Source organism: Electrona antarctica, assembly GCF_951216825.1.
Source record: "Electrona antarctica genome assembly, chromosome: 23".
NCBI lineage: Eukaryota > Metazoa > Chordata > Actinopteri > Myctophiformes > Myctophidae > Electrona > Electrona antarctica.
This window is the reverse complement of record NC_136804.1, coordinates 11,792,827-11,815,731: the sequence shown is the minus strand read 5'-3', so window position 1 is coordinate 11,815,731 and position 22,905 is coordinate 11,792,827. Positions and strand designations below refer to the sequence as shown.

Here is a 22,905-nt window from a genome sequence, read left to right as displayed (position 1 = left end):
TCTCCACAGGTATAAGCGTTAATCTCACCAACAGCATGCTGCTGACTCTGTGACAGTCGAGCTGTGGTTCAGTGTGGGTTCACTGTAGGAGTCGGTGGGTGGGGTAATGCACTGCAGCATGTAGCCCTGCCCTCTAATAAGATCAAAGTGCTGATATGATTCTCATGGTCTGTATGTAAATCCCTGTCCAGTGGTGTAACGTAACCATGTACATGTACTCAGGTAGTGCACTTAAGTAGGAGTGTGAGGTATTTGAACTTTTCTGCAGTATATTTCCAATACTTACGGTATTACTTCTCTACATCTCAGAGGCAAATATTGTCTACTCCCCTAATTATTTGAAAACACTTTACTACTTTGTAGATTTTGATTATTTATCATTCATACATACACATACATAGTCACACAGACTTATATTTAAAAAAGCTATACTTTGACAATCTATCCAACGTCAGTCTTATCCAAATACTCTCAACCATTACTCTATGGCTCTGGTCTGCTTTAGCATCTAAAATGGCACCCCAAACCAGACGCGCATCACAATAGAATTGCTTCTCATCACGTGGCACCCAAGCACCATACCACTCATTGTGTTAAAGGCACAAATTATGATGATTAAATACAGGTCATATAATTTATTGAATGTGTAAACAGAATCCATATTCTTACTCCGTTAAGAATATGGCATTTGCTCTGTTACATTATGCCACTGATTTGCAAATAAATCAATATTGCCAGGCATTCACTCTGATGTAACAGTGAATACACAATAAAACAAAAAATAGTATAAAGAACATAGCTTATTTTAACATAAATACCATGATGAGTCTTATTACTGGGTCTTTAAAAAACATTTTTAACTCATATTTTCTTCTGGGGGTTCTTGGAACAAAACGTTTTCAGATGGTGGGGTCCGTAGCCAAACATCATTTTGGGGGTCCTTGACATGAAAAAGTTTGAGAACATACGTTGGCAACATACTGTACTAGTTTTTAAAATGTCATGATTTTGAAGGCATTTGTAGAATTGGCCTCAGGCCTCAATGGTTTAATTTGTCAATGTAAGTGAAACAAAAGGGACAACAGTCGTACAAAAGTCAATAAATAAAACCTCTCCAGAGGCACAGTGTGTGGTCCAGTGGTTCTCCAAGTGGTGTCCAGGGGTCCTTGAAGGGGTTCCAGGAGCTCCAGAGCTAAATTAAACCACTTTAACCTTTATTTTATACTTAGCTTATTTGAAAATAGCAGATTTAGGTCTGCTAATGTTGAAAATAGCAGAATTAGGTCTGCTAATGTCAGAGAGAATTATTCTGAATAATGTACTAAAATGTACACACATCTTCTCTTATGTGGGTTATTGGCAAAAATGTTTTGAGAACCACCGATGTGAGTCAATGCGGGGGCGACAGTGACTTTTCAGAACTATATCCACCCACGTCTAAGCCACAGTCCTCATTGCTGGCCGAATCGACAAGTCCCTCCACCCCTCCCCCTCTTCTACCATCTTCCTCCTCTTCCTCCTCCTCCTCATCTTCCTCCTCCTCTTCATCCTCGTCGTCGTCGTCGTCCGGTCCTTTCCGGGACCCCCCCGAACCCCTCCTCTCCCTCTCGGCCTTGGGGCCCTTGCATATCTTGAGGTGGCGGGTGAGGTGGTACTTGGTGAGGAAGGCCTTGTGGCACTTCTCGCACACAAAGTCCCGGCGGCCCTCGTGGGAGTTGATGTGCTTCTTCAGGTGGTTGCTCTTCAGGAAGTACTTGTCGCACTTGGGGCACTGGATGCGACGCTCGCTGTTTGGGGGGAAGGTGGAAGATATCGTCACTGCCACAGAGGTACAATAACGTATAGGTACAGGTCTACATTTCTTTTATAGATTGACGTTAAAAAGGAACGTACTGCGTGTGAGAGAACATGTGCTGTCTCAGGTCCTGTTTCCTGAGGAAAGCCCGTTCGCAGAGGTCGCATTTCAGCTTCTCGGCGCCGGTGTGTATGACCATGTGCGAGGTCACGTGCGCTTTCTGGGTGAACGACTTCTCGCAGACCGTGCACCGGTAGTTCTTCTGTCCTGTAAGCAGAAGACACGAGAACGTCGTGAAGCCTCAGTCACAATGACCTGTGATAGGAATCGGTGTATCCCAGCGTGTGGTCTGGGCGTGCCAAAGATTAAGATGTTTCAGAAAGTTTCACAAATAGTGTCATGATACGTTTTGGTTAAAACAATTGTACTGTTAAAAAGTTAAAGCTCTATGATTCATTATCGTCGCTATAGTGGTTGTTCAATTACAGAGGTCTCCAGCTCTAACAGAACATTTTCAGGTCAGGTGGGTTGCCAATTTCATCTAATCAGGAGAAAGTTCCCATTCATCAGTTTTTTTTGTCTGCGTCATCGCTTCCAATTTCACTTGTTTATCCTGTATCCTGATTGGATGAAAGTGGTATCCCAAACAGAAAGTACATCTTCTGTAGTAGCAGCAATGTATTGAGAGCTTATAGATCGGTTGTTGTTTTTTAAGAACTAATTGACTGCCAAGGATGACTTTACAACTTTTGAGCTCACGTCTCCAGCTTGTGGATCTGCTACTTTTGATATTTGTGTGTGATTCTGTAGTACGAGTATGGGCGTCAATAAAACAAAACAAAGTTAAAATACGAGGTTTCTGGCCGGCAGCAGCAACAGTACATCCTGCATGCATAATGATACTCAGCCTTTCAGGAGAGGCCTAACTGTGCGTCCATACCTGTGTGAATCTTGAGGTGCATGCGGAGGTTGCTGGGGTCGCTGAAGGCCTTGCTGCAGTACTCGCACTTGTGCGGCTTCATGCCCACGTGGCCCATGAAGTGCACGTTGAGCTTGGTGGACGTGCTGAATGCCGCCGAGCACATGCTGCACTTGAACTTCTTCTCCCGGGCGGCGTGGTGGTGGTGGTGGTGGGCGCCGCCTCCGCCGGAGCCCGGGGCTCTGGAGGAGGCGGTGCCATTAGAGTGGGCGTTACCTCCGATACCGCCGCTGTTGCCACCGGCGCCGCCCCCGTTGTTGGAGTTGTGGGCGTGGCACGGCCAAGGGGAAGAGGAGGAGCTGGACGTCCCGTTGGTCAGTTTGTCTTCCTGGTGTGTGGGGCTGTCAATCATGAGCACATAGAAATGGAACTATGAATACAAATCTTTGCTGTCGGGCAGATACGTCTTATCTCCATATTCATGTAGATGGGCTATTTACCGCAATCTTTCATTATACCGAATTGTGCCGAATAAAAGACGACCTCCATTTTTCAAGACTCATTTGTGGAAAAATTTAACATTGAATGTCAAATAGTCTAGTCCCCGATTATAATACTTTATAATAGGAAACCTTATAATAGGATATTAACATTCAAAGTCTTATATTCAGCACAATAGGGTATAAATGAAAACTATTCTGACGATTGGGCAATTTTTTTTAACAATAATTGATTATTAAGTAGTAATTTGTGGCAGGCCTACTGGTGTGTGTGTGGCTGTGGTTGATCTTGCTGTTGAGCGTGCTCCTGCTGCTGTGCGGGGCTGTGGCTGCTGTGAGCAGGAGGCGGGTTGTTGTGGCTGCTTAGGTGGGACTTGAGCTCGGCGAAGGAGGAGCACTCTTTGCCACACTGGCATATCTGGCCCTCGGGCACCTGAGGGACGCCTGAGGAGGATGCGCAAAAGTGACAAGGGATGGGGTCAACATGTCAATTATAGGGGTGCAAACAGGCCAACTAATCGATTACGGTATTTAAAAAAATATATACCTATTTTGGGCATGTCATAGGTGTGAAAATAGCAAGCGATGAGAGCTTGTAGATCAGCTATTTACTATTTTTGCACCACACCATTGTGCGGCAAAGTTTAAAAAAATAGGGCTAATGTGCTTAAAGGGCCACTTCACCCCTTTTGCAACCAGATCTTAGTGTAATGATGTTTAAGACACAAGAAACACTTTCCTGGGGTTTTTATGTGTGTAATATGTGTTTAACTATTTTAGTCATTACTAAAATCTCATGAAAATGTGGTCTCACTTCCTTCCTGGACTACGTGTTGTTTCAGTAAGACAGCCCACATGGGGTGTCTCCCAACCACAAGTGCACCAACGCATTACGGTCATTGTAGGAATTCAACAATCCAGTCAAACCCTAGTCAAACACACAAACTTCACTATTTTTCTGGCAATAGAGTGCAAATTTCAAATTGTGCTACTGTTATCTACTACAAATACTATTAACGTTGAGCGATTGCAGGTTCTTCCAGTGGTGAAATGGACCCTTTAATAGATTCGTTGATGTATACAAAATATATAACAAAAACGAGATTCTTGATTCTCGATTATTTGTTTCATCGAAAAAATAAATTGCTAGAATAATCGCTAAGAGGTGTAGCCGTGAGGGAACGTTCGCCTCGTCAAATGATGTACATCATACAGAGAGCTGTACAGGTAGTTACATCCAGCTGGTGAGTGTGTGGCAGACGCACCCATCAGGCTGCAGTAGTCTCTGCTATAGTAGAAGAGCAGCTCCTGTTCGGGGTGGATCTCTGTGCTGGTGCAGAAGAACAGCTTGCCGTTGGCAGGGTAGGCCACCAGGTTCTGCTCCTCTCGGGTCCTAAACAAACAGGGCAGAAACCTCTTATCTCCATATCCTTTCCATGAATTAAGGCCCCTACTTGTGACACGAAAGCATCAAAGGTACATCAGACAGAGACGATATGGCAATTTTCTGCTACAATTTACAATTTACAATTTAGGCATTTAGCAGACGCTCTTAATCCAGAGCGACTTACATTAAGCAATAACAAAAGCATGGCATACATCACATATATAAAAAGTAGTTATCATGAATCATGCGTAGACTAAGAACGTACCAGTGGAGTATCTATGTAAACTATACATACTATACTATACTATATAATATATTATACATGTGTACTATAAAGTGCTATGACTACATAAAGTTCTGCTACAGCAGAACCGTGCCGTGCCATGAAACGTAAAGGTAAACGTTGTAAACACAGAGAGACAAACACAAATACACTTATGCATTACAAAGAGAATAAAATGAATGGTCAATTAATACAATTAAACCATGAAAGGCAAAATATTTTATTACTCATAATCTGAAATCATTGCCGCTCCAAATGTTATTTTGAAGTGGCCATATAATACCAGCCCTGAGGAAAAAGGATAGTAATTTTGTATTTTAAAACAGAATGCCAGATGCTTGAGGGATGTGCTTACCTTGCCCTACGGACAAACATCATCCAATTGCATTCATTCTCGTCGGTGGTGACAATGCAGAACTCCAGCACATTGTTGTGGTACATCTGAAACAGAAAGTACAGGACTTACCGTTTGTTATTGGGAGGTCATGTGGTTTTATTTTTTCATAAATATTTTAACTTCCTGTTGATCAAATAGTAAAATCAACAGGAAGTTAACATTTTTATAAAAAAATAAAACCACATGAGTTTTGGTGATGCTCTATATTGTCTGAATATACTGTGTTTGTGTTTGTTTACGTACTAAAAGTGTGACTTTCAAAGCCGTTTTAGCGTACAATGTAAGTCAATGAGGCCTGAGGGGCATATTTTGAATTATCAATTTCTAATCACTGGAGCAATTTAAAAAAAAATCTTGTCCACATTTGGGGCAAGGTAACTACACAACCCAAAACAAAAGTGGTCTAGAATATTGGTTTAGAACAGTGGTTCTAGAAAATAGCAAGTTTGTACACAAGCCTGTTGCACGAACCTTCCATATCTGCGGCGTGTCTTTCTCTGGCCAATCAGAAAGAACCACATTGCTACAGTGTTGCCCAATCATTGGTCCGAAGCAGGTCCTAGGCGAAATTATGTCCCGTGCGAACACGCCTAACAAAAAGCATCACAAGAACACCCAGTTAGTCAGTTAATGTCAATATGCTAGCATCACACAGCTAAGCCATTTTCTCTTCTTCAGCCTAGTGATCTAACCGATCCCCTACCACAGGGGTTCTCAACGTTTTTGGCCGGGGACCCCCGGAAATGCTTTGGCAATGTCTCGGGACCCCCGCCCCGCCCCCTCCCGACCCCCAATATAAATTGACTGCTACAATAACCTTAAACCATTTTGGGCGGGAACCCCTTTTGGTGTTTTAAGCATTATGTTATAATTTAGCTATTGAAAAATAGCAGATCTACAAGCTCATAGCGCGCCACCGAGTGGCGCGCTACGAGCTTGTAGGTCTGCTATTTTTGAAAAATCGTGAAAAAAAAAAAAATATATATATATATATATATATATATATATATTTTTTTTTAAATAATTTGGGGACCCCCTAAAATAATTTGGCGACCCCCCGAGGGGTCGCGACCCACGGGTTGAGAACCCCTGCCCTACCAAACTGACCTAAAGGAAGATACAGTATATCGTCTCTGTCGGGGTGGAAACCTCATATGTCCAAAACTGTTACTTTTCAGGATTCTGAAGTAGCATAACGTAACTTGCTTCACGCCACATTTCAAACTTGTGGATCTGCTACTTTTGCGTGACACTGTAGTATAAACAAGTAGGGCATTAATTTACGCATATCGATAGGTTTCTGCCCGACAACAATATATTTTGTAACATTTCAACGGGTAAAACACTTGAATGTGTACCACGTCGTTCAACCTGGCATCCATATTTTTCGCATTTCATTATAGGCAAGGCATGTCCAAAACTGCTAACAGTACTTTTCAGGATTCAAATCCGAAAATAGCAAAAGTAGCAGATCGACAAGCTAAAAAAATGGTTTCTTCCCCCACAGCGACAAAATATAAATCAGGCGTAAGTGGTTGGGTGATAGATCCCCAGAATGGTTAATTGCAACATATTTCCACCGGGTTTCAGACCTGCGGTGGCGTTGTCTTACCGAGCGGCTCGTCGGCCACTGAGATGCGGAGGCAGAGCAGACGGGGTAGAGAGAGGCGGGCTCGGCTCTGAATGGGCGAGTCTGGGATGAAGGTGACCGGTCCGTGCTCCGGACAGTCTGAGGTATACGAGCGCTCACACAGAGTGCACCCTGGTGGACAAAAATCACAAAAAGGCACGTCTTGAGTTTAGCTCAGTGTCAAGGAGCCGCCATAAGAGACAAAGCTCTGTTGTGAGCTTGTAGATCGGCAATTTTTTTAATAGCCAAAGACTTTGCTGGCCTATGGCGTAATTTCGGAAAACGATGAATCGAAAACGGTTTAACTGCTTGTGATGCAAATCATGCTATATCAACTAATAATATAGCCCCCTTGAACCCCTTCTGGGAACCCCTCTTAGACTCTTACAGATGGTATAGGCGGGGACCATGTTCTCCTTGTTGGAGCTGGAGTTCTCTAGCTGCAGGCTGGAGTTGACCAGCACCAGGTTGCTCTGCGGCCCCAGGGACACCTCGGCCGTGATGGGGGACACGTTGACCGGCTCCAGACCCATGCCTGCATGCCCGTGGAGGGACACCGCTTCCAGCTGGCCCTGCACGTGCACGCATAGTAGGGTTGTTGTCACCACCAAGAACATTAGCTTGAAGATTAATTGTCATGCAAATTATTTGCGTTTCTGTTCATTTTAATTGTGTTTCTGGCATTGAACATTGGAACATATTAAAAGGACACAGGGCACAATTTGTCAGCACATAAATGTATATAGACGAATGGAAGCTATTCTAACCAGTAACCACTATAGCTGTGTTTTCACTACAGTGCCAGAATTCTTTCAGCAAAACAATTAGCATGACATGGCAGCATACGTTTTGGTATTGCCCAATAAGCGACCATTTTCTTAATTCTCTCAGACACCCACAATCTCACTATAACAGAGCTTTTCTGCAGTGCCCGTTTTCACATGAGATGAACATCAAATGTTCCAATGTACTTCAAATGTCAAATGACAGCGACCAGCTGATTATGCAATAATAATTGTGAGAGGCCTACCTGTGCGGACATGGAGCCTGTAAGCACCACGCTGACCACTCCCCCAGCAGCGTGGAGCTGCTCGCCCACTGCACCAGAGGCGTTGCCCCCCACGCCCCGCCCGCCCATGTGCTCCGACTCCATCACCACGCCGTGGAGGGTGGGCATCCCACCGGAGGACGTGTCCACCCCGGCCATGCCCTCGTGGGGCTGCGGGGGCCTCCCTCCGCCTAGGGGTCGTCGCAATTAGGACATTTTTAGTCGACGACTGAATTCGCACACAAATAATGGCGATTAATGATTTCAATATGCTTTTTAGACATTGGAACATGCAAATACAAATTACATGTGTTTTTTGTTGTACCAATCAAAATGAATAATGTACTGTGGCCAAAACAGGCCATATATATACTCAATGACTTGAAATAAATAGCGGAAATGGCCAGGCTCACTAAAGTGTCACATCGCAGCGTGTTGCGAGTTTGTAGATCTGTTAATTCTGCAAAAGGCGATTGTGTAAGTATTATAACAGGCCTTGCCTCCGCCCAGCTGCTGGTGGGTGTCGGAGACCGTCACCACACACACGCCCTCCATGTTGGCCAGGTCCTCTCCCATCCTGTCAAGGGGACCAAGCATATTAGAAAGCAGTGGTTCTCAAACCTTTAACCCAGTTAGACCCGACGATTCTAAAATAAATGCCTTCTAAATCTTACCAGTTTTCTGAAGAACTTTTCTATGTCAGTTTCTATGTCAGTTGTTCTCAAACATTTTCATGTCAAGAACCCCAAAAAATATTTGTAATTGGCCGCCGACCCCCATCTGAAAATATGTTGTTCCAGGGACCCCCCAGAAACAAATATTTGAGTTAAAAATGTCCGCTGTGAAAGAAATATGTAAAACAATGTGCACGTTTTCACGATTATAAAAACATAGGAGATATATATATATATATATATATATAATAATTCATTTTTAAAAAAAATCAATAATCATAATTTCAAAACTAAATAAAACTAATTAAAACAACATTTCTAAACAATAATGAATGACCTGTCAGGCGACATGGGGCTGCTGACGCGGGACTCCATGGTCAGGCCTGCTGAGTCCAGCTCGTGAGCGCCGCCCTGGTGGAGGTCCCCCTGGCTGCTGACCTATGGTAGACCACATGAACAGTTTATTCAACCAATCGATTGAATCAATTACTTTAAAAATAAATATTGATTCAGTCCAATAAGGCCGTTAATAACTTTCAACCTGACATCCCTATGTTGGGTATGTCATAGTTGAAATGATAAGTTGTGAAAGTAGAACATGTAGAAGCGCACATCTTGTGAGCTTGTATAGTAGTCATTTTTACTAGATTCAGGATTGCAGAAAATGTATCAAAAATTAATAGCAGGTCTGCTACTTTTGCTACATTTGTGTGACGCTGTACGGTAGCTGCCCTAAAAGCAAAAATGTAGCAACTACAAAAACTAAATACTGATAAATGGGTTTAAAAGTGTTTCAACTAATTGACACAGGGGTGAAAAATAGGGTTACAAAATCGTGGGATAAAAAGTATTTAAAAAAAAAAGTGTTTCAACTGGTCAGCCAAATGAGATGTGATATTACACCAATTGTGATATCTGTTCTGTTCATCCCCCAAAATCCATCCATCCATCCAGCTTTGTAGGGTTACGGCAATCATGGCGAAATGGCAGCTTCCTTACTCGGATGTCGGGAGGTGTAGTTCCAGACTCTATATAGCATTCGGAGATTGTGGAATAGTTGTCTGGCTACGCGAGACTAGTAAAAAGGCCATGCCGGCGGCAGTGAGCCCTACCTGTCGAGCGTCCAGGGGCACCAGGACCTGCTCCAGCGGGCCCCCGGGGCCACTGTAGGGGTCCATACCTGAGGGGTTGTTGCTGACCACAGACAGAGTGCCGTCCATGTTGAGACTGCTGGGATGGATGTACTGAGGCGGAGGCCGGTCCGCCAGATAGGATAATATACCTTCAGCAGGACAGAGGCAGAGACACGGTGTGACAACGAGTAGGATGTTGTTTGCTAGGGCTGCAAGTTAACATAGTCAAACTATTCCATTTAATTAATACAAAAGACTATTTTAATGAAATAAATCGATTTTGGGAACAGAATTAGAAAATGGCTGATCTGGCCTGGGCCGTGGCTGAGCGGTCCAGGCACCTAGGCCGGGAAATCCAGCCTGACAGCGTGTTGCGGGTTCGAATCGTTCAGCGTAAAGTGACACGCCCCAAACTAGGCATTGATTATTAATAGATTATTTTGGTTACTTTACCTGGCAGTATGTGTCTGAAGTAGCTGCTCTCCAGGTGGGGGTATGGTGGTGGGGGCAGAGAGTAGTTCCTCTCCGGCAGACCACACATCACCCCCCTGTCCCCCAGGGGGCCCATGGGCAGCATGAGGGACAGCGCTGAAGGCAGGGACCCCAGGGGTGGACCCAGGCTGGGGATGGCCACCGACATGCCTGCAAAAGTTGATGCCAAGGAATAAATAAAATAACACAGTACTGTAGGTGGAAAGGAACTAAGTACACTTATACTCAAGTACTGAACGTACAGTTTTGAGGTAATTAAGGGAATTAGGTGGGTGTTTGAGGGGGTTCCTGTGAGTACACACAGCTAAATATGTTAATATAGCTTCAAAGTCAGTTAGTACTAGTATAGTATCGACTATTTGCTTACAAACTGCCATTTTCAAAAAATCTAAAATATTTCTGAAACATTTTAACAACACAAATGTTGTATGGGCTTCCTGGCACCGAATATTTTCTGATCGGGGTCTGTGGCCAAAATACTAATTATAATTTGGTGGTCCCTTGAACCACTGGCCTAATGCATATTGAAGTCCTTGAAATGAAAGAGGTTGAGAGAACCAGTGTCAAACAGACCCACAATGTAAAAAGGTAAAGTGCCTTCCTTACCTGGTGTGGGGAGGGGGTTGTGTGTGGGGGATGTGGGCAGACCCAGGTGGCTGGCGCTCACAGAGGGTACACTGAGCTGGTCCATGCCCACAGGACTCAGATTCATGTCGTTCATTCTGGAGAGACGAAGGTGTTCAAGGTATTTATTTGTCAACAATGCCAGTTACAAAGTAAAAATCACACCCGTGTGAACTGAGTGGTGCAACTGTTCACACACTACGTCACACACTAACCATAGCAACCATGCTCATCTGTACGTGGCCCCACGTACAGGTACACACATACACAGACACATACAGACAAAGCTGGTTGTTGGAGTGGTTTGCACCACTCAAAAAGAGTAAAATTAAGTTTCCAGCAGCAGCTACAGTCTCAAGAGTGAATATTCTGTGTCGTAAATTAAATATTTACTGTGTTTTTAATTTTAGATTTTAGTTATAGAGGGCAATTATAATGTATTAAGTCATATAAGGCTTATTAGCCAGGGATCCTTTTAAGAGGGAATCGTTAAGGAACCGGAATCGTTAAAATCCCAAATGATTTCAACACTACTCACAGTCACAACGTATTCTTTCAGGGTGTGACACGGCACACAACAAAGTATGATTCAGGCGTGCATATGATGTAACACAGCCACCTAAATGTATCACTAACCACACTCAGTTTGGTTACATCTGTACGATCTCTGAGTTAAATTAACACTGAGAAATTGTACAGTGTACCTGCTATAGAGGTCTTCTTTTAGGGAAAACCTGTAGCTTAGGAGGACTGTATCACTTATAATAGTTGGCTGGTTACGGGACAAGTGGTCAATCACTTGAATCCAAGGTACTTTCTTCTCATATGCTTCTCATATATTATATATATGCACTTTTCTTCATTATACGCCAGGCGATGTGATGCCAGCATCTACGTGGTTACAGTACCACGGTCTCTGTAACAGGACAATTACAAAACATTCTAGAAAAGTATTTATTTATGTCCAGCATGAGGTACCTGAATTCAGCAACCGGTGTCCACCAACGTAAAGGGTGTATTTGAATACCTGCAAAGGGACAAAGTGTAAATCACCAACGCCAAGTAGCAGCCAAGTATAATTTGTGCACATACAAGGATTTGATTTGGTAAATGTCTCTCTATATATACACAGTATAATAATAACAAGAAGGAGGAAAGAGAAATGAATGAATAGCAAATACATCATCTGAATACAGCAATAAGTGAATTGCCTATGGAATGGAACAGTTAATTTAAATGCATGTAAGCAGGTAGAATTTTACTGTAGTAAATAAATGTTGCAAGTGTTAAATTCTCTATTCATTATCAATGGGAGTTTAATGTTTGTGTAGGACAAAGTTTGTGGACACACCAAAAGCTGGACATTAACATTAACACAACTCTTGTATTGGGAACTTATACCGAGCATATGGTGACCAGGTTGAACTGTTCATTTGAGAAGTATAGTTTGTGTGGGACCGGATGGCATATTCGACCATAGGTCTAATAATGCTTATAATTTTGTTATTAAACGTTAACCCCTCTGGCCTCTCTATAAAATGCTAATTTTGGTCATAGGTGGTATTAGCACTAGAATGTCTCTGTTGTTTCATACATGGCAAGTATTCCACAAGGGAAACTTTGACAGAAAAAGACTCGCTCACCGAACCGGTCAAAGTTGTCAAAGTTTCCCATATGTTTGAGAGACCACCGCTACCGTAGTCAAGTCTGGAAAGAAAAAAGGACGAAGAAAAGAACAGTTCTCAGTGCTTAAGTATTCCACAAACCAGAGCCATAGAACAGTGCCCTAGACTTGCTTTGTGGTTGCAGCGGCAGAAATGTGATAAATGCTCCGTTTGTACTCACCCATTAAATAATTCCAAAGACGTGGAGTGAGATATTGTCCTCTAGTTTCACATCCATGTGAAAGTTCTGGCACAAAATGTGTAGTCAAATATCTCCACTTTTTCACGAGCTGCACCCGGACACCTTTCTCTCCGGGCAATTGCTGTTGATTACCACAAACGTCATCACAAATTGACCAGGGAAGCACAAATGTTTGGGGCACACGATTGACAGGTGGTGTGATGATTAATTACACAGCACCTATCGCAAGGCACCTGCCAATTGTGTGCCCCAAACATTTGTGCCCCTCGCCCGGAGAGAACGGTGTGCAGCTCATGAAAAAGTGTTGATATTTGACTAAATTCACTTTTTGTGCCAGAACCTTCACATGGATGTGAAACTAGAGGACAATATCTCACTCCACGTCTTTGGAATTATTTAATGGGTGAGTACAAACGGAGCATTTATCACATTTATGCCACTGTTCTGCCACTGCAACCGCAAGTCTAGGGCACTGTTCTATGGCTCTGGTATGTGGAATACTTGCCATGTATGAAACAACAGAGACATTCTAGGGCTAAGGTGGTATGGCCGACTTGGTACAATGAGAGAGCTTTACAACAGAAAGACAAGTTAGACAACGAACTATTAGGGGACTAACTTTTAGGACATTAACACTGATGCCTGATCACAATGTGGGACAGACAGGGTCTCAATTTGTGGGACACCTATGTAGCTGAAACGTCTTGGTCAAATACATGTAAAATTATGGGTCCTAAATGAACATGTTTGAGAACCACTATGCTGTAGATTAAGTATCACTATTGCTTTATATAAATGAGTATCAGTTGAATATAGGCCACCTGGCCCCATGGACCTTTTTGCCTAAATGTCTGACTGTAACTCGTGCCGTTTACATTTCTAACAAAGTAATCAATCAATTATTCGAGAAATAGGCACACGTATTTACAAACAACCTGCAAGGCAAGCAGAGTGCTACTGTGCACGACAGCTGAGCTACATAACACACTGACACTAATGTCGGAATCCAAACGCATCAACCTGCCTACGAGACGACTATATTCACATGCATTTATAAGAAGAAACACAACATCAAAACAATAACATACCAAAACAACAATGCACCTCTGAACGGAGCCATTATGCTAGATGCTACTGCGCACGCGCCCGTTATGTCGTCCGCAAGCGAGAATGGAATTGTGGGAATTGTAGTTTTCTTTCTTTCTTTCTTTCTTTCTTTCTTTCTTTCTTTCTTTCTTTCTTTCTTTCTTTCTTTCGTGGATCCTTTTCGTGTGTGTGTGATTCTCACAGACCTGCAGTTGTCCTTGAGGTGTTCCAGGGGGTCCCCAGCGAAATTAGTCAATCGAAATGAACAATCTTAAATCCTATTTTGATGACTTTATTTATTGTATTTGTTTGTTTAATTGTTTAATTGTTTATTTATGAGTTACACTTACGTGTTATGTAATTCATTGGTACTACACTCGTAGGGTTTCTCTTTTTACAAACGGCACAGCTGTAGGGTCTCTCTAATCGTATTTACAAATACAAGGGTTTTCCAGATATTGATTGATTAATCGATTGTATGTATTAACAGTTTGGAGAATTACAGTACATTTCAAGCACAACACAAAACAAAACTGTTTAACTGTGGACGACACCATAAATAAAGCATTACACTTGTTTACAATAGGGTCCACCATCCACCATGTTCAATTCATCATAACAGAGAGACGTAGGCGGCTACAAATATACACAATATAGCCAAAAACAGGAAATCATCATAGAGGAGGTAAAAAGGGGGAAAAACCAAAACATGCAGTCAGGGGGAAAAGGGGGATTCAGATGGGCCAGTTTCGAATTGCAGCCGTCCGTAGGTGCCCTTTGAGAGCGGGTTTGAAGGAGTGGTGGTAAATATACAGGTGGCACAAACGGCACAACCGTAGGGTCTCTCTTATCTTAGAAGTGTATATTTGTTCGTCTCTATATGTTATGATGAATTGAGCACAGTTAACAGTTTTGTATTGAGTTGCTTGAAATGTACTGTAATTCTCCAATCTGTTAATACATACTTCAATCAATCAATTTACAGACTTTACAGCCTTTTACCAAAAAAAAGAGTGAAAATGGCCATATTAGCCATATCCTTATTTTCCATAGTCAGATTCTGTTATTGTTTTAAATTTGATTTATTCATGACAAGAGAAGCTTAATTCAGCCTGTTTTCTCCTATCCTTATAGTGGACTGACAATCAAAGGCTTGGGATGTTACTTTTTCCATCTAGGATTTACAATATATCCCTGAGCTTCATGGCAATCCCTATTTAGAGGAAAACTTGCAAAAAAGAAAAGATTATTATCAGGGGTCAAGCCCGAAGGCTTTGGTTTTTCCACGGAATTTGGCAATATGGTAGAGGGTAGTGAGAATCGCTCAAGAACTGAAGCTCACAGTTATTCGTCAAAAGACCTCTGACATTTAGATCTCCCAATAAATTAATTGTATGATGTGCTCTATCCACTTTCTTGACGTCAAAAAGGCGACGTCAAAAATGTTCGTATAGCCTGGTTAACCACTTCCATTCATTTGTGTGGAGTCTCGACTCTGCTATGGCTGTGGGAGTACAGCGTTGACAGACAACCCCCAATCAGCGTGACCAAAAAAAACTGACGTCTACAGTAGGCCTACCTACGCCATGTCAACCACACAGAAATGAGCAGCGTTGGGCTGACCTCGGGCCTGGGTAGAATCTAATTAAAACCCACTTGGGCAAGCCCATTTGATTGGCTGATGTGATGATGTATGATTTTTTTTTCGCTCACTTTTTGAGTGGTGTAAACCACTCCTACAACTGGCTTTTGTGTGCATAAAAAAATGACCATGGTTGCTATGTTCAAAATAATTTCTGACGTAATTAAATCACACCCGGGTGAACTGGATGACCGTAGCAACCGTGGTCATTTTCTCTGCACAAAAAAAGCCAGTTGTGAAATCACATCCGGGTGTGATTTCATTACGTCAGATCAGAGCTGATCAGGCTACATAATACCTTACCTTATTTCATTACGTCAGACATTACGTCAGACCACAGCTGATCATGCTATATAAAACCTTACACCACTCAGTTCACACGGGTGTGATTTTTTTTTAATGTATTACTCGTCAAATAAGTTCAGTCATCAATGTTTATATAGCTTGTGTATATTGCGTATAGCTTTTTTTCTTTTTGGGCTTGACCCTGTCTATAGCTGCCTGCAGCTATATTTATTATTATTATCATTATTACTATTATGATTGGCAGTAGTGAAAATACACCTACAAGCTCAACATGCGTGGCAATATGACATGTTGTGAGCTTGTAGATCAGCTACAGGTAGGTATATTCTGGTAAAGACGAGAATCAGGACTCTAGCGAGCGTTTCTGAATTGCTTCTGCCACCACGGTGCGAAGAAGAGCAATGACGGCGCGAGGATCATCACTACCAATCACGGCACTGCCCGACACAATCATGTTGGCCCCTGCTTCAGCACAGTTGTGAATGGTGTCGGTGTCCACACCTCCATCCACCTCGATGTCCAGCGTAGGGAACTGGCTCCTTAGCCAGCTGACCTTGGGCATCATGTCCTCCATGAATGTCTGTCCTCCAAAGCCAGGTTCAACAGTCATAACCAGGGCCATGTCAATCTGATTGGCCCATGGCGCAAGCTCTGCAACTTTAGTATTAGGCTTGATTGCCAATCCTACCTTCATGCCACTCTCTCTGATCTCCTTGATGAGGTTCCCAGGGTTGGTGGTTGCCTCCAAGTGGAATGTATACTGGTTGGCTCCTGCAGCAGCCATCGGTTTCACCCATTGTTCTGGCCGAGAGACCATCATGTGCATGTCAAAGAATGGATTCTGGCCTACAGACTTTCTTAGGGACTCCACCATGGGATGTCCAAATGTGATGTTGGGGACAAAGTGTCCATCCATAACATCGAGGTGCAGATAGTCAGCCCCGCATTCCATCATTCGCACACACTCACTGCCCAAGCAGGACAGGTCACTGCTAAGGATGGACGGACCGATCTTTGCATCATATGCCATGATGGTTCTATCTGTTGCCATGTAGTCTCTCTGCTTGACACAGGTTGAAGTCTTGCCACAGACTTCTACACACTGAACAAATTGCTGCAGGTCATACCATTATAAACACAGGTGATGATGTAATGAAGCTTGTTTTAAATTTAAACCATGTCAAATGTGTAGAAAAGGAACCAACCAAATGGACCCTTAAAACCTCTTAAGCCCCAATCCCCCGCCGGCGGGGGCAGCGGCTGTCCACCTCATGAACCGCTCTCAGCGGGTAAATGGGGCTGGTCAAGGTCTCAGGTTCCAACTCCGATATTTTTGATTTTAGGGTCCAAATAGTCTCAATTGAGTCCCAGAGATAAAATCCGTATCAAATTGAGGGTCTTTGAATAGTTTCTGAACCACTGCTCTAGATGACTCCAGGTGCCACTTCAACATTGCTGCCCTCCTGTGTGTCTGTCTGCATGGAGGACTATGGTGGATCATTGGTTCTCAATGTAGAAGGATACAATCTGGTGGTCCAGGATAAGCTGGCGGGGGATACTGTCAAATGGCTTGGGGTCCAGGTCCACAATGGACACGGAGAAGGAGAAACGAGGAGCAGAAGACCTGGAGGAGCACAGGAGATCTCTCGCTTTCATCTGACCCGACAAACCTTCGTCCTCGCCGCGGGGAACCAAGACAACCATGACGGAGCAATCCTTTGCAGTCAAGGCGACCCGGTACTGATGCACCTTGGCTACAGCATAATCTATAGAGCCATCATCTTCGGCAGGACATTTCTGGGTCCTGTCCAAGAAGGCTGCATCATACGGACCGTCCAGCTGGAGACAACTCCTGTCTCCAGGGTAGAGTTTCAGGTGTTTTTCAAGGCGACGGTAAAGAGGCTGGAGACCTTCAATGTCTAAACTGTCCAACATCTGAGTGTGAAGGATCCTGGAAAGAACGCAGTCTCTGGGCAGACCTGGACAACTGTTTCTTTTCAGCTCTGTAGTGAGGAGGCTGGCCTCACAGAAGCCTTGCCCCTCTTCTCCATCTCCTCCTCTCTCCAATCTCATTCCTTGCTCCTCTCCTCCATTGTTCAGCAGAGCTTCCACCAACACCTGTATGAGGTCATTAAGGACAGCCTTGTTGGCCAGGTGGCCGTTGAGCATCGGTGTTCCAGGCAAGAAGTAAGGTCTGAGGTCTTGCAGGAGTGAATTCAAATCCTGGAAGTCCTCACTGCCCTTATTTCCTTCATATATACACTGACCACCCTTAAATATTTTACAGTTATTTTGTGGTTCTTCTATCAAGTGTTTGATGGCAGAGTACATTCGCTGCTTGTTCCCTGAGAACAGGTCTAGAGGACAGTAGAGACTGGATCTCTTCCACTTCCCGTTGGCCACCTTGTAGCGTTGATGAGTGCAGAAGCGGCAGATCTTGGTCTTGATGTCTCTACTGACGTGGCGAGCTGAAGGTAGGAAGCCACATTTAGGCTTTATCTCTATACAGAGAGGTGGTGTGTGTGTGGGCAGGTTATATGGAGGTAAGGTCAGGTTTGGAAGGCACAGAGCACAGCCACTGTAGATGTCCATCGCCTTTTTACAGCGCCACTGTGGTCTCTTATGCTGAACTTTGATTGACAGCTGTCTGACAAACTCTAAAGGCAGCTTGATCACTTCACCACTGTGGACAAATCTGTCTCCCAATAGAGGACTCATGATGTTCTTACCGAAGTCAACAATGTGTCTGTAAGTCTGCTCTGAAGTCTGGGGAGCGTTTTCAGAGTCTTCTGTCGAGTATTTGAGGAACCGTAGAACCCTGAAATGCTGTAGGTGTGAGACCACCAGATTCTTGTTTCCTTCTCCGTGGTATTTCCAGTCGTTCTCATCCATTTTATCCAGTTCCATAACAACATAGACAGCTGCTTGTTGGAAAAAAAGGAATGATTTGACAGTTAACTTAACAGACAAAGAACAGTCAAACACACTCTACAGTAGGCCTACAATGTTTCTGTCTGTCCATCCGTCTGTCTCTCTGTCTTTCTGTCCGTCCGTCCGTCCGTCCGTCCGTCCCAAACAAATTTGTCATTCAGTATTTGTTTTGTTTCTGAATAAATCCTGGCAGCATCTGTTAAAACGTGATAAGAAACAGAGTATGGTTACCCATCCATACAATAGTATTAAGTTAAAGAATTATAAAAAACGTTACTTGAAGTCCTGAGACTCCTGAACAGACCCATGTTATATAACTGCAGACCGCATGGAGTGGATTTGACCACAATGTTAGGGAGAATTCTCTAATATGATACCATATTGACAACCAAATATAGAGTTTTACACGGCTCCATATTTGGGAAAGACTGATATATATATACTGATATATATATATGTGGGACAGTGGGGACGGTTCAATTCACAAAATATGAAAAATATTTGGGATTGACTTCCTTGACCTACAAGAAACCTGATGCTGATCATTCAGTGTATGGTTTGCAAGATTGACACACACACACACACACACACCGGGGCCCGCTGGATGTCCGTGAGGACATTGCAAGTGGGCCCCAACTAATTGGCAAAACATAATAATAATAAATAAAAAAAAGTTGATATTTTTAAGTGTACTACATTAATCCCATTGATCCAAGCCAGAACACAGGGAGCAATTGATCTCGGGAAATGAAATGAAATGATTACTATATTTACCCAGGGTATCTGGGCTAAGCTCAAGAACTTGTTTCCAGCCAGGCCCTGCTCATAGAACATTTCATCGTAGTGGTTCAATGCCTTGTTCAAGGGCACTTCAGCGGTGGTAATTTTAACGTGTCGGACCGCTGATTCAAACTGGCGACCTTCCGGTATCAAGACCGCTCTGCAATCCGTTCGGCCACCGCTTGCTTTGAAACTGTGAACACACTCCCTGGATGTCAGATGTGCACATTTTTGCAAAACACATTTGTTTTATATCACTCCTACAGATTTTGTCCTTTATTGTTTTTGAGTGGTACTAAACTCTCCAACATGTGGCTTTGGGTAAAACAGTGAGCCTGTGGCACCCACAGTGGCCCTGGGGCCACACATGGCCCTTGCTTGGTGTGGCGATCCTAATGGCAGATCATATTATATTCTCAATCCTTCTGTTGATTTTATGTGTATATATATATATATATATATATATTATATATATATATTAGAGATGTCCTGATACTGTATTGGATCGGGCCCTTATTTGTCATATCGGTATCGGCGAATATGCCAGTCTAACCACAGATCTGACACGGGGGTAAGGGGTTGACACTACGGCAGGTAAATAAAATGTTGGGACATGTGGAGTTTGCTTTGGAGTTGCCCAAACTGCAAGTGCACATTTGAGTGAGGAATCTGCTATAAACACAACACAAGATATAGCTATAAACACAACATGAGATCACGACACTGGTATCGGTATTGGCTAACACAGAAATTGAGGTATCGGGATCGGAATGACACAAGTTACAACATATCAATTATGTTGACAAAAGAATCATCAAGTTGGAAGGATGGAAGAAAGTTGAACTCAAACAAGTAAAAAGCAAAGCTTGTTTTCTGCAAACTATTTGCAGAAAACTGGCAGCACATTCTAGTCATCTTCAGAACCAGAATCTGAATCATTGCCTCTACCTCGGATTGTCTTCTCCACCCTTTTGAATATAGAGGTTGGCTTCTGTGTCTGTGATGGAGGCTTCAATCGGTCTCCGGTGTAGTTAATCACATCTGAACGCGCAAGTCTCCATTCCAGCATCTCTGTGGAAAACTCATCTGTATTTCCGAGGTCGGAGAATCCAGCGACATAGTCTGTGGTTTTGCCATCGATCAGTAGGGCCAGGGTAGGAATGGTCTTGAGCCGCAGCCTCTGTGAAAGGAAAGGGGCTTTCTCCACATTCAGCTTGAGGAATTTGGTCTCAATATGCTTCTTTGCCAGGATAGCCAAGTGTTTGTCAAAAGTTTGGCATTTGGATGTGGAGCCATTGTAGAAATGACAGACCATCTTCTTGCTTACCTTGGCCTCGTTGAAAAAGTCTTTCTCGCTGGGGATTTCTCTGTATTCTCCATGGCCGTTAGCCAGCCACTCTTGCTTCTGTTTCTGGGCTTTCTTGAGGGCCTCCAGGCGCTTTTCCCTCAATTTGTCCAATTCCTCTTCACCCAATTGGTCCAATTCTCTCAAATGAGCATCCACCTGGTCCTCGATCAACTTTGCAGACTGCTCCAACACCTTAGCTATGATCTGCTGCTGACTTTCCATAATCCTACACTGTGAGAGCTATTCGACCACTAAGTGTAACAGGGAAAACAACAATTTAAGGACATGCACAGTTGAGGTCCAGACTCTATGAGTGACCCCTTTATAAACACATTATATTACGACAGTCATACGACACTCCTTTGATCTTCTTCGATTGGACAAGGTGGACAGTACAGTACAGGCTACATACTGTATGTATCTGAGTACTGTGCTGTATAATATTTGTATGTTCACTAACATTTCTGATGAATTAAAACCCCAATATAAATAAACAAGCCATTGTGCCTTTCTATAGAGCAGGGGTGCCCAAAAGGTAGATCGTGATCTACTCACAAAGGCTGTGCAGGTAGAGCACATGACATGCCCTTAAAGAATATTTAATTAAAGAAGAAAATATATATATTTTTGGCATATGCCACTTAAATTAAGGTGGCTTGATTTATTTATTTGATGTTGATATTGATTTTGTATTCATCTTTAGGGCCCCAAATATAATATTATAAATTGATTTATTTTCATATACCAAACGACATCATCTCATCATCAGAGATGAGAGAAGCGTACGTAGCTTTTAACCTGCAAAAGTTGAACTCATAGTTGAACTACAAAAATAGTGACGTTTATTGCCACCGGAAGTACTTTGTAGTTCTTGACATTTTCCTTCCGGGTGAAGTACAAACTGATGCAGTGCCGCTGTTTCCTTCTATCACAACGCGGTATGAAATTATGAATGAATACTAATAATATACCTAATACTGTACTCATGCTAATGTAGCCATGTGTCCGTTCAAAATGTACATGATGTGCGATGCAAGCCTGACCTTGACTCTGTTTTCCTGGCAACTTCCACTGTGTTTACGTATCAGCTAACGGTAGCTAACCAGCATCCAGCAATGGAAGCATGTCAGCCTCAGTTTAAGTAAAGTATACAATGATTAGAACATGCTTAAACATTCGACAATTTAGGTCAAACATTTCTACAATTGCTAGAAATTGATACAAACCTGTATATCCAGTAATTCTGGGGCATAAACAAGCAGGTGAAGGATATGGATAAGTCTGATATTATTTGTACCGTGCAGGTTCACAGCATCATTCAAAAAAATCAAATTGTTTGGATAAACATTTTGGACAAAATAGACAATTTTACATCGAGGTACCCAGATGATGGATGTCCCCGGCCTATAGTACCTATCCTGTATCCATCTGAGAATAACATGTTATGACAGGCAGGGCTTGACATTCAATTTTTGAGGCACTTCTTTTTTTTTTGTCTGTGGGGTGTGTGTGTGGGGGGTGGGGGGGCGTAAATAGCACAATGTGACTTGTGAGCTTGTTAGTTATCTTCAACCTGATGTAGGGTAAAGTGGTAGCTCCTTTCGGAACCCTACGTTAAAGTTTCTGACATTTTGATGACTTTATGTAGGGTTCCTTCTCACCGGATTCAAGCGACATGGGATGCCATCTGATTTCCCCTGACTTAGCCCTGTGCTGCGGTGTGGGTGTCACGCTGACATATTCCAAACGAAGCATATGAACGCTATAGGAGACAACGAACCATCTGACCCCCCCCCGCGAACGGCTCAGAAGCCGTTAAGTATTTTTAATGTTTGTACGACCGTTTTGGCAGCTCTGAAATTCTCTCTTGTTGACATCCCATTGTACCGCCTCTCGGCATCTCGGTTGGCTAGCAGCGCCTCCCTACGCGCCTCGTAGGCGCAGCTAGCCAACCGAGATGTCAACAAGGAGGGACCGAAGAGAGAATTTCAGAGCTGGCAAAACGGTCGTACAAACATTAAAAATACTTAACGGCTTCTGAGCCGTTCGCGGGGGGGGTCAGAT

General features: G+C 43.2%; 5 protein-coding genes across 8 annotated transcripts in view; 1 reads left to right on the top strand and 4 right to left on the bottom strand.

Annotated features, from left to right (window-relative positions):
• Window positions 1-620: 620 nt before the first annotated feature.
• Window positions 621-13,918, bottom strand: prdm4 (PR domain containing 4). 3 transcript variants are annotated; one of them, XM_079493729.1, is made up of 18 exons: window positions 13,837-13,862; window positions 12,526-12,589; window positions 11,861-11,909; window positions 10,865-10,980; window positions 10,220-10,408; window positions 9,746-9,915; window positions 8,971-9,071; window positions 8,460-8,536; window positions 7,942-8,150; window positions 7,300-7,483; window positions 6,894-7,043; window positions 5,753-5,871; window positions 5,240-5,325; window positions 4,480-4,607; window positions 3,478-3,658; window positions 2,736-3,115; window positions 1,894-2,062; window positions 621-1,787 (listed from the first exon to the last, which is right to left on the bottom strand). In XM_079493729.1, the coding sequence occupies exons 2-18, from the start codon at window positions 12,554-12,556 to the stop codon at window positions 1,391-1,393; spliced, it is 2,736 nt and encodes a 911-aa protein (XP_079349855.1). In that variant the 5' UTR covers window positions 12,557-12,589; window positions 13,837-13,862; the 3' UTR covers window positions 621-1,390. The 3 variants fall into 3 exon arrangements, with proteins under 3 accessions (XP_079349855.1, XP_079349854.1, XP_079349856.1); XM_079493728.1 differs by lacking the exon at window positions 13,837-13,862 and adding an exon at window positions 12,728-12,869; XM_079493730.1 differs by lacking the exon at window positions 12,526-12,589 and having other exon boundaries at window positions 13,837-13,918.
• tmem209 (transmembrane protein 209) overlaps window positions 13,013-22,905 on the top strand; it is a 27,058-nt gene continuing 17,165 nt past the window's right edge. The window contains exon 1 of one of the 2 annotated variants that reach the window (XM_079493732.1): window positions 13,013-13,151. The gene's annotated coding sequence lies outside the window, so the exon portion shown is untranslated. Of the gene's footprint in view, window positions 13,152-21,687; window positions 21,780-22,905 lie in introns of those variants that run through there. The other variant, XM_079493731.1, reaches the window with a different exon arrangement.
• On the bottom strand, window positions 16,126-16,812 carry LOC306916372 (ribulose-phosphate 3-epimerase-like; the record flags this gene model as incomplete). Its single annotated transcript, XM_079494205.1, has 1 exon — window positions 16,126-16,812. The coding sequence occupies one exon, from the start codon at window positions 16,810-16,812 to the stop codon at window positions 16,126-16,128; it is 687 nt and encodes a 228-aa protein (XP_079350331.1).
• On the bottom strand, window positions 17,280-18,689 carry LOC306916371 (inositol-pentakisphosphate 2-kinase-like; the record flags this gene model as incomplete). Its single annotated transcript, XM_079494204.1, has 1 exon — window positions 17,280-18,689. The coding sequence occupies one exon, from the start codon at window positions 18,687-18,689 to the stop codon at window positions 17,280-17,282; it is 1,410 nt and encodes a 469-aa protein (XP_079350330.1).
• LOC306916533 (thioredoxin domain-containing protein 9-like) lies at window positions 20,401-21,063 on the bottom strand (the record flags this gene model as incomplete). Its single annotated transcript, XM_079494423.1, has 1 exon — window positions 20,401-21,063. The coding sequence occupies one exon, from the start codon at window positions 21,061-21,063 to the stop codon at window positions 20,401-20,403; it is 663 nt and encodes a 220-aa protein (XP_079350549.1).